The sequence below is a fragment of the Rhamphochromis longiceps genome, linkage group LG4 (genome assembly GCF_057381845.1).
Source record: "Rhamphochromis longiceps isolate RC_006_pf linkage group LG4, R_longiceps_female_GT1.1, whole genome shotgun sequence".
NCBI classification, from domain to species: Eukaryota; Metazoa; Chordata; class Actinopteri; order Cichliformes; family Cichlidae; genus Rhamphochromis; species Rhamphochromis longiceps.
The window spans coordinates 35,336,853-35,348,148 of NC_140560.1; the positions used below are offsets into that span (position 1 = coordinate 35,336,853).

Here is an 11,296-nt window from a genome sequence, read left to right on the forward strand (position 1 = left end):
ATCTAGGCTTATATAACGACACAAACTGCGCTTAACATGAATGCAAAAATATCAAGAAAAAAACAATTAAAAACTTATACAGTCAGAATATATAATATTTGATGTCAGGTCTCTCTTGGAAATGAGATTTTTTTTTTTACCTGGATAAATAAAGGACTAATAAAAAATAAAATGCACTCAAAAATTGATTTCATAATAGAATAGTTTATTCCGTTAATTTTATGCACAAGATTTATTTTAACATGCTTTACGCAAAAAACAAACTCAAGCAAGTAAACCAGTTAAATAACCAGTTCACGTAGTACAAGTTTAAAGGGCAGCATGTTGATTAAAGTATTGTATTTAAATAAGTTCCATACAAGTCTTAAATGTTATGCTAAAAAGAAAAAAAATGAGGACTCAGCTAATGAGAACTAAACGGTTCTGGCGTACAAGTCAAAATATATATTTGAACTTTTGATATATAGACAATATAAAAAACCCAGAGGGTTTACATTTATGTTGAAAGTTACAACCGGAAGTGTTGAGCACCCGTGTTTAACTTGACATTTTTATCCGAGGAGAGGCGGCAACTGATGAGTATGTAGTTCCTCAAAATATGTCACTTGGCAGCCACCGTAGACGTGTATTCACTTCTTTAAATGAAAGTAGAGACGCGATGGCCTTAATATGATGATCGCTACTTTGTTCTCAGCACCTTTTATCTTAATTTAATTGCTCACAGCCTCACCCCAACACCTCGTTTTGCTTTATGGCTTTTATGTTTATTTAGTACATAAAAGTAATATAACGTTACGGTAATGGTCTCAGATGTTTATATTCCAGTGTCCCAACACAGCACTGCTTATGGATGTTTATTCCCATTTAATTACAGCAGATTTGAAAAAGACCTAAATGTTCTTCATTCATGCATAAACCAGGGCATCTCCAGTTAAACTTGTTCTGATCCTTCTCTTGTCACTTTGTATTATTTGAAAATAGCTTAAATAATAATTTACACTCTGCTCTTTGGGTTCTAATGCAATTTGCCATGAAAGAGAATCATGCAGAGGGTCCGTCCACAGGGAGCTGCTTTTAAATCTCTCTTCATTATTGTGATGTTCAAAATGGAGTTTGATGTGCGTCTTCGTTTTCCGGAAGATCTCTCAAACTTCCTGATCTGAAACACAAAGTAAAGAAATTTTACTTGGCTCCGACAGTCTCGGTCGTTCTGTCGTTGGGCAAGACACTTCACCCGTTGCTTACTGGTGGTGGTCAGAGGGCCCGGTGGCGCCAGTGTCCGGCAGCCTTGCCTCTGTCAGTGCGCCCCAGGGTGGCTGTGGCTACAATATAGCTGCCATCACCAGTGTGTGAATGTGTGCGTGAATGGGTGGATGACTGGATGTAAAGCGCTTTGGGGTCCTTAGGGACTAGTAAAGCGCTAAACAAATACAGGCCATTTACCATATAGATTTTTATTTGTCTTGGATGTATAACAGTTTTGAATGAATAAGTCATTACCTCTTTGTCTTGCGTTTCTGCTTGAGTAGTCGTTGGACCACTGCTGCTGCAAACACTATGACAAGAAATCCAGCTACCGCAGCCAGTCCAGTGAAGGCGTTTTTCATGTACTTCCTGTGTGAACTACTTTCAGCTGAAAGAAGAAAGAAAAACAAAAAATTCACACATTGAAGATTAAATTTTTTATGAAGCCTTTTGCTTTAATATTTCTGTACTGACATAAAAAATGTTAGTGTTATTTAATTGTATCGATTTTTATTTGCTTTCAGAGCTCAAAGACGACCCGGTCATGGAGCTTGGAAAAGAAAGCGCCTGGACTTCTTTAAGTTTCTTCTTCGGTCATAAGACCATATGCTGAAGAGACCCAGGTATTTAAGCCCTAGTGGGAGCTGTCTCTTATGGAGGGTCATTGACCCACTATTGATTATGTGCCTCATCACATGGTGTGAAAAACGGTGTGGGCCAATATCCTTAGATTTGTTCTATAACAGTTTGAGCAACAGAAGTACTTGGGTAGAATTAAGAAAGGATCATTGTTTGGGGTAAATTGACAGTATACTGTTATGTTAACCACATATTATAACTTTCGTATTTGTGTTTATATCTGCATGTCTTGCTAGCGTGATTTGTCTGACTGTGTCTTGTTTTCTTGCTAGTTCAGTGATGACTTTGTGCTTTACAAATGTGAGAGTTAAATATGGCTCTGTTATATATTTCATAAAAGCCAGCAGGCAAAGGTGTCTAAGAAGAGATCGGTGCATATTAATGGCTGTCCAGCATAACAGTTATCTGTGTGGTGACCAGTCTAGGGGTGTGGCTAAAGGGGGAGGGGACTGCAGTGGTAAGGACTGAAGAAAGTGTTTGTCAGGGAACAACAGTGTCGTCCTGCTCAATCCATTATTGTAAATATAAAGTTACATATACAAGTTGTTGAAATGTAGGCCAAGTTTTAACAGGTCTGAGGTTTATTTTTATAAAAATGTCTGAGTTTTCATAGACAGTCTGACAAGTTTTGGGTCGGCCCAAGTGGTGGGAAAAATCCTATTATGTCAAACAAGTAATATTGTTATTTATTTTTAATATTAACCTAATTTTTAATAGAAAGAACAATAATAAAAATTGAATAAAAGAAATGGCACAGAGTGCATCCTGACCTGATGACTTCATTATTACATCACACGTCAAAGTAAGCGAGCCAATCAGCTTTTAGTGTTTGCGACCACTGAAAAAAATATGTGATCATATCGATAACATTTAGTATCTTACCTTAGTTTGATGATACCAGATAGTAGACACACCAACATGTGAATAATTGAAGAATTATTATTATTATTTAGATCAGAGGTGGGTTGTACTAACTAAATAATATCTGGTTTTGATATAAGCATTTCTTCGCCTTGTTACATCAGCGAGATGATACATGTTTGAGATTCACTTTGACTTAACACATCAATGAGTCATCAGTGAGTTGTTCTGGCTGACATATTCATTTATTACTATGTAGTGTATGCTGACTCACTCCCACATTTACCATTTTTCCAGTCAGATGCTCAATAAAACACCAAATGTGTATTAAATCAACAAATTAACCAGTTAATTCTTTCCTTCTGTTTTGAGAGCCAAATCAAAGGATACATTTGTAACCTGTATTAATGTTTTAGTATTTATCAGTAACCATTGGGTCTTGGGCTGAAGATATCAAATGACTGAAAAGCACAAAAGCAGTAGTAAGGTGCCCATTTCTGCTGTTTTTATGAAGATTAGATGATTTTTGTGAACTTTTCTACTTTTCTTTACTTTCATATATGAGCTCTTTAGACTTCATTGGAGGAAAAAAATGTTTCCAACCTCGCCTCGAGAACACCAGATGTAATTTGTAGTTGTAACCTATAGCAACCCTACATCTGATTTGGACACAACTAAAGTCAGAAATGATGGATGATCGGCCCAGTAATGAAGGAGCAGGTGTTGGAGCGACACACTTTCAGTGCCACGGGGAGAGACTCATTAGTCTGATATAAACTCACCTCGAGCAGCAGTGCTAGTAACCAGCATGTGTTTGGTAGCGTCGAGATGGCCGTCATTGACCTCTGGCTCGATGCCCAGGATGTGACACATCAAGGGGTAGATGTTCACTGTCTCAAAGGGCCCCACCTTTAGGTTTTTGTGAAACGCTGGACCCACTGCCCTGAAGAAAGGCTTCATGTCCATCGCTTGGTTGTCATAGCCATGCTCTCCCTTGTTGAATTGAACTGGGAAATACTGCAAGGACAGGATGGATAACATAACTCTCTTGACCCAGTTTGATAGATTCAATTAGAATCTAACTTTCAAAAGGTAGTCAAATAAAATAAAACCTCAACAGACGTCCACATCTTGGTCTACTCTCAGTCAGTCAGCAGAGGGAGGTATTGACCAAGCCAAAGCGGATTGTCTACATTGTGCAATGAAAGCCCTTTCACCCTTTGTGACTGCTGCCAGCCAGTGATAATGCCTAAATGAGACCGTTAATCCAACTCGAAAATGTTCATTTTCATGAAATACTTTAAAGATTTAAAATGGTTTCATAATTAAATGTTATATATAGTAGTTTTCCAACACATTTCCAGAATTCAGAATACACAGTTGTCTCTGTGTTATGTAACCATCTCGACATTTTTTTCCTTCTCTTAGATCAAACTAAAATGAGTATATAAAAAAAATGGAGGGAACGAAGAGCCAAATTTCCAGTCCCAACATACAGACCTGGGATTTAACACATTTTGTCACTGGATTAAAAGAAAAAATCTATTTTCCTCTTTTTCAGGGTTTTTAGGACATTCCAGAATTTTAAAATTTCCTCTTTTAAATTAAGTTGTGAGTTAATGGTTCTCAGTACTGATGGACACATTTGCTTGCAAAGTTGCTGCACAGCAGAGTGACTGAGTGAGTGTAGAGCCAAATGAAAATGCTAATTTTGAATTTTGAGGCATGAATAGCTTCATGAAGCATTTGAGAGCGTACTGCATGTCATCAGCAAGGCCTGGATTATCCTGAGGACGTGCAAATGCACTTGATTAAAATTGTAATGTACTAAGATTAGAATTTAACTCCTTGCGTCTGGCTGAAAAGAGCCCAGTTTAAGTATTTTCAATGAGCAGAATTTAAGTAATTTAATTATTTCTGTAGTCAAGAAATGAGGAAATTTGTAGAAAAAAGCCCAGATGGCATGTACAGATAATTAATCTGGCTCTTTATCGCTATAGAAGTGCTTGTCATTTAGAATCCTTATGACCACCTACGTAGGTCATAATCACATAAATTGCCTGGTTGTTAATAAGTTACAACAAGAAGTGCGAATGTTTGCCGAAGCTGCACTTTGCAGTTTATTATGTTGCATGAGAACAAATGTCAGCTCTCTATGTTGAGGGTGAATGAAAGGAAGAAGAACTGGTAAGACTTTATCGATTCAGATTCCGTTATCGATATCATTTATCGATTTTAATTGCGTCTCATTAGCTTTGCTTTGATAGCGTAGCAGTTATAGCAAAGACATTTTGTGCAAATTAATTTTGTGCTGTTGGAGAAACTTCCCCCTTTTTGTTGTGACCGCTGTGGGGGTCATTACTCAAAAGTAATTATTACATATATACATTTTTCTTAAAAGTAAGGACGTTACTTAAGTCCTCCAAGGAGACAGTAATTCATTATCCTACTCGTTAGATTACTTTCACGTTACTCTGTAAAATAGCTGAAACACACGTTCATAATCACATTTCATAATTTAAACCTACAGGCTGCTGTAAAACTATAAAACTAGCTAGAATTGCTACCACACTTTTTGTGGTTGTAAACTTTCTGGAGTCACTGGAATCCTATGAAATGACCATATTGTTGCAGCTTTCTAAAGGCCATTGCTTCTCATGCTTAGATAAATAAGTAGGAGTTTATTCGTTCTAGTTTGGTTGTGTTTGCTTTTATTAATATGCATGCTTACTGTTGTAAAGCAGCATGCTGTAACGCCAACCTTGATGATTTCTTGACTCTGAGCAAGTGGTTTTAACGTCTTGACATCCCCGAGGTCACCAGCGACCTATCTAGGGTTAGGGTTCAGTTTTGCTTTAGCCCCATGTTAAACAAATTATTTCTCATATATTTAGGCATTGCATTTTTTTCTGTTTGGTGACCGAAACATGCAGTAATTCTGTACAAAGGGTTAATGTTAACCAAACTGCTCATTTTAACCTCAGCTCTGATCCTCATACCTTTGACTCGGGGGATGTTCACAGTCTCTGAAGCTAACCATCAAAGTGCAAAAGACTAAGGTCTAAACACAATCAAAACTATCATCTCCTGGCTGATAAACCTATAACTTTACCCTCCACTTCTCCAACTTGTGGACTTTCGAGCTTGTTATCTCTCTGAGGGAAATATTGCTGCGTACAGTTGTACCACACAGCAGCTGCTGAAAAAAATGGCACTATGTGATGCCCTGGCATGAGTAAATGTTAGATTTGGCACGTATGATTGCTGCTGAAGATCTTGTCTGACAGCTTGTCAGGTGAGAGTGTGAAAAACACAATTGAGCATCCGTCAACGTACCCCGTTGATTACGTATCCAGGGTCGGCCCATAAAATGATGGGGAGGATGCGATCGTTTTTAGTAAAGCGAAGGTGCTCTGGCACGTCCTCCTTCTTGTACACGTGGAGATGTGGATGAGCCCCTTTTAAGGCATTGTACACCGCCTCCAGCCTGCCTGGCTTGGGCGACAGCATCCCGGAAGGTCCGTAGTCCACCAAGTGGAAGGACAGGTCCCCGAATGAAAAGCCTGGGATCTTTGACAGGGTGATTTCCTCCACCAGACCATTACGATACACGGTGGACATGCCGTGGTCTGACGTGATGATGATGTTAAGGCGGTGAGTCAGCCCGTGTCGCTCAGCTGATTGCCGAATATAGCCCACTGTTCGGTCCACTTGTTTCACCATCTCTCTACGTTCATTCGAGTCCGGACCGTATCTGTGGCCTGCACCGTCAGGCTCGCCAAAGTAGAAGGAAACAAAGTCCACGTTCTTGTCTCTGAACCAGCTCATCACTTTATCTGTGTTTTCTCGCCAAGCGGTCTCGTTCTTGTAGTTGTAAAGCTGCGGCTCCACTTCCCTCGGCTTAGCAAACTGTCCCTGGTAACTGGAAGCTGTGCCAGGAAAGTGAAGAGAGCCAGCTTTTAGGCCCTGGAAGGTTAGAAAAAAACAAGGCCGCATTAACATAAACATGACATATGCACTTGACACGCTGACAAGTATGTGAAAGCTACATCTGTTCATACTGTGGGTCAACACGCTAGGAAAGCACATCAGTAATAGCCGGATTTTGATTAATTTTCTTAAACCTACAGCTTAACCTTTGAAGCAAACTTAGAGCAGCTGTCATTTGCATGCCGTTAACATCTACGCCTGCAGAATTATTTGCAGTCTAACTGCGGTGATCTTCCTGAAATCATTCAGCGAGCCTTCAGAGGTGTTTTGTCAAGAGAAATGGTTTCTATTTCTGTAAACAGCAAAACAGTCTCTCACAGTGATGAGATGGAAATTGTGCTGCGCAGACCTGTCTCTGTGCTGTGATCCAGATAGGCAGAGTGCCATTGTCCCACCACTGATTCACAAACTGACTCTGATAGTAAGACTTCTTCTCTCCGGTGGTTGTGTTGAAAAACATGTTGTGGATTACCCCGTGATTCTCGATGTAGCGGCCTGCAGAAGAGAATCACTGTCAGTTGGCTTGCTCTCATTATTCATAGCGTGACACATTCACATTAAAAATTCTATCAACTTAACGGGCTGAGTGGCATGATGCTTTTGGACAAGGTCTTACGACCAACTTCGGAGATTAGAGGAATTTAATTTCAAGGAAGTTAAATTTCTTTTAGCAGGCGCTGATGATTCGAGAGTCAGAATACAAAATAAAAAAAAAGGAGCAGAGAATTCTTCCCTCAGTCATCCAAGCATAATCATCTTACTCAGCTATAAAAGCCGTTGGACCCTGGGACATTCAATTACAACTAATTCCTTTTTCCTGTGGCTTTTTCAATACTTGCAAAGTAAACTCAGAGCGGTTACTACTCTGTCATGATATGCAGATCCCCTGCCAAGTAGAAGCGCTGCTGTAGAAAATGAAACTCTTTACCTGTCAAGAGGGTGAAGTGTGTCGGACTGGTGATGGTGAGGTACGGAGGGGTGACATACAGGGCTTTGACGCCGTCCTCGGCCATTTGGTCGAGGTTCGGCGTGTCCACGTCGCGGTCGTAATCCCACCGGAAACCATCGAATGAGATCAGCAGCACCTTCTGTCTCTCGTTGTTTACCGGCGCTCCGAGGACCGATGAGGCCCAGAGGACGCAGAGACTCGCGGTCCACAGCATGGTGAACGTAGGCGCCGACTCTGTCGCTCAGCTAAAATCTGATTTACAAAAGGAAAGCAACCTCATGAGGTTTGTCAACCCAGTAACTTCTGGGCAAAGTTTCACCAACTTATCTTATCTCAGTGATTGAAGCGACCTAATCTTTTCTGCATGATGTTTATGGGCTGGCTTTATGGCAGCGAGTTGTGTTCTCAGAGAAGTTCCCCAGTTTTCCTCTTGAGGAACTGCAGTAAAGCAGATTAATCTCTCCAGGCCTCACGGCTGTTTGTTTTCCCCCTAACTCACTTGTTGATGTTGTCTTTCTGTTTGTCTGCCTGCCCGTCTGTGTGTCGGAGTTTCTTGTGAATCACTGACAATGGGGGAATGACACTTTGATGGGTTTCACCTTGAGTTGGGATGGTGCATGATTGATCTGACACCAAGAAAATAAAGAGGAGAATGAGAGTATATATACTCGTCAGATAGCAGGAGACTCAAGGGAGGAAAAGATCCTAATAGACATATTCATTTTAATAACTCTAATGTTTAAATAGCTCCAGGATATTGTTATAAGGTCTTTAGAAATCCACATAGATTTCTTTCAGCAATGACCATGAGGGTGGACAAACTGTTAAAAAAATGAACAGAAGCCTCCTCGGCACTTTAGTTCATATCATACACGGTGTCCCCGTCCGGACGTTGTATCTATAACTGTGATGTAACCTTATCGACGTCCATCAAATTGCTAGACAAGCTAACTCTTCAAATTTGTTCTTTATTGTGTGTGTCCTTGACAGAGGTTCAAGGGAATAGTCTAATCTTTATGGAGATAAGGGATAACATTCATCAGCTTTCATTTACCTTATTCATATGCATTAGCTTTCTCATATTAACTCTATCTGCTTGCCGTCCGCTGTCAGCAAGATTCGGATGAGTGTTTTGGACTGCTGAGACTGGGGAAAGTCTCAGATCTCTGCTATGAGAACTTTATCAAACACACACACCCTGAACTTGGTGGGCGAGCAAACTTCATCTGACCCTCTCAGTCCTGTATAGAATTACCGTGGGGATCTTCACATTTTCTTGAAGAGAAAAAGTGCGTTTTTTGCCTTTAGCACTCCCTGCTGCCCATACGCAACCATGCAGAACACCTTCCCCAGACACAAGGCCGAATCAAATGCACTCGTTGAGTCACAGCAAAAGCAGTAACAGTACACAGAATAAGACCATGGCATTTCTCAGGGTTGGAGCATGACTTTCTTTTAGCAATGTTCATATGTTCATGTGAATTTTGACTTTTGTTTAACTTTTATATCACTTTCCCATCCTTAGGAAATCTTAGATAATGAAAAGTACATATTACAAATTCCTGAATATGTCACCATAACCCCGACCCCCAAATTCTTAAGTCAGCTTGACTTCGGGCATTAAAACGTGGTTCGTTTTTTTAGGTTTAGGACAACTTAACTGAAGGGAAAAACTCCCACATGCTGTCTCACACCACTGCTGTATTTTATTGGATGTGTCACTCTGAGCAATTTCACTCTGTACACAAAAAAAACATCACAGAGCTGTAAATGCAGCGCATAAGGATATATCACCCAATCAGATGGACGTGAATCAAATAAGAAACAAACAAATCATCCCCAAACTATTTTTTGGTGCAGAAAAATGCTTCAACAACATGTTATACATGTTATCACAGACTCAAAATCATTAGACACATTGGGTAGATGGATTAGATTAGATATTGCAGCTAATGTGCATTTTTTTCTGCAGCTCAGAAATAATGGTGCCATTGTATAAAATGTGCGGTTGTGTGGTCCCATGACAATAATTTAACTAGAAAGCACATGCAGCTAATGCTTGCAGTTGTGTTATTTTTTCATTTCCATGCACAAATGAAACCCATTCCCTCAGAGATGTTTAGATCTCTGCATTTTCTTGTAATTGTCAGGTTGAAAAGTAAACAACTCATTTCACAAACAAGATATCTGTTAAAACATTTGAAATTCTCGAAGTGCTACAAAATGTTGACTTTTAAATCAGAATTGCTAATGAAAGTGGAGTGAGCTCCACATATAAAATACATAAACTCAACCAGTGCTCTCTTTTATAAGTGAAAATAAATTCTTAACTGCATCTGTATTCTTTTGGGTTTGAATGACAAGCTGTTTCTTTCCCTGCTGTGACTGGAAGTAGACCATCAAGTTCATGCCAGCGTGCCGAGATCGATGTGTTTTGAATGGTGAGCAAACAAACTTGTAATGCATGAATGGCTTATTATCAGGTTACGTGAAATTAAGTCCAAGCGTAAAGTTGAAACTGCAGGAAAAAGCCCAGTGGAGGTCCACTGTGTTGTTACGTTTCTCACTCAGCTACAAATACAGCACTTTAATACAACATAACATTAACGTTGTTAATTGGAGTGACGATGGAGAATATTAATCAGATTTGTCCTGTTTACTGTTTATTGGGGAACTGAAATAGTTGATAATCTCCGTAGTTCAGAGCCTGAACTACAAGCCTATGCAACACATGCTTTTTCCATGTTTACATTTAAACACTTTACCAAGACTTTGTGCATTTGATAGTGGACATCTGCATGTTTATATTAAAATGTATTGCATTTTACTTGAACCAGTAAAATAAGCAGCAGACAAACGCACTCATGTGTACATACGAGATGAAACGAGCAACAACCGAAGCCGGCATGGGAACTGATAAGAATTTAGCTGTTCCGATTTATTGATATCACTTGTCGATTCCCGTTGGCTCTGCTTTAAGAGTCACCACCATCTCTAAGCAGCAATAAGGACATTACATTCTTGCAAATTATGTGCATGCGGTGTGGTCAGATGTCAGGGGACAATAGCTGCAGTTACAGAGGAGGGAAAACGACCCTTGGCCCTGACCATTGTGCTAAACCCTTCATGGCCTCAGTCGCTTATTGGGGTCCATATCAAATGTATACTACTGGATAACGGCTTGTGATTGACAAGTCGTTTACACAGTCATATCCAATCCTTGCTTATCAGTAAAATAGCTGCTTTTAGCTCTCATGTACAGTGTAATGCTCCTCCTGCTGCCGAGCGAAGCAAATATACACAGACGGTCTTTGAAGGGAAGTGAAACTAAGTGTTAAAAACAATGAAAATGTTCCATTGCAGCTATTCTGCTTTTTCATGTGCGTTTTTGACCTTTGTTTTCTTTTTTCTTCTTCGTCTTCGGTGTATTTGTGGTGAACTGAACTATTTCTTCCTTTCCTGTTTCTTTGTCAACCAATAAGCATTTTATCTATGAAAGGCGACACAATCGCTGGCTCAGCACTCTTGTTTTTTTTTTGAAGTACCGCATGCTAGCATGTCTGCTGTGGTTGCAATAATACCACTAATGCTTCCTTCTGCATGGCCAAAGAG

At 39.8% G+C, this 11,296-nt stretch overlaps 1 protein-coding gene across 1 annotated transcript; it reads right to left on the reverse strand.

Annotated features, from left to right (window-relative positions):
- Positions 1–956: 956 nt before the first annotated feature.
- LOC146672214 (ectonucleotide pyrophosphatase/phosphodiesterase family member 7-like) lies at positions 957–7,898 on the reverse strand. Its single transcript, XM_085405307.1, has 6 exons — positions 7,664–7,898; positions 7,085–7,230; positions 6,082–6,711; positions 3,528–3,762; positions 1,501–1,633; positions 957–1,159 (listed from the first exon to the last, which is right to left on the reverse strand). Exons 1-6 carry the CDS (start codon positions 7,896–7,898, stop codon positions 1,102–1,104), a joined length of 1,437 nt encoding a protein of 478 aa, XP_085261433.1. The 3' UTR covers positions 957–1,101.
- Between the last annotated feature and the right edge of the window lie 3,398 nt (positions 7,899–11,296).

Coding starts and splice junctions, on each gene's coding strand:
- LOC146672214 (XM_085405307.1), bottom strand. CDS start 7,898: ATGCTGTGGACCGCGAGTCTCTGCGTCCTCTGGGCCTCATCGGTCCTC. Junction 6,712..7,084: donor GGATCACAGCACAGAGACAG/GTCTGCGCAGCA, acceptor CTAACCTTCCAG/GGCCTAAAAGCTGGCTCTCT. Junction 1,160..1,500: donor CAGAAACGCAAGACAAAGAG/GTAATGACTTAT, acceptor TTTGTGTTTCAG/ATCAGGAAGTTTGAGAGATC.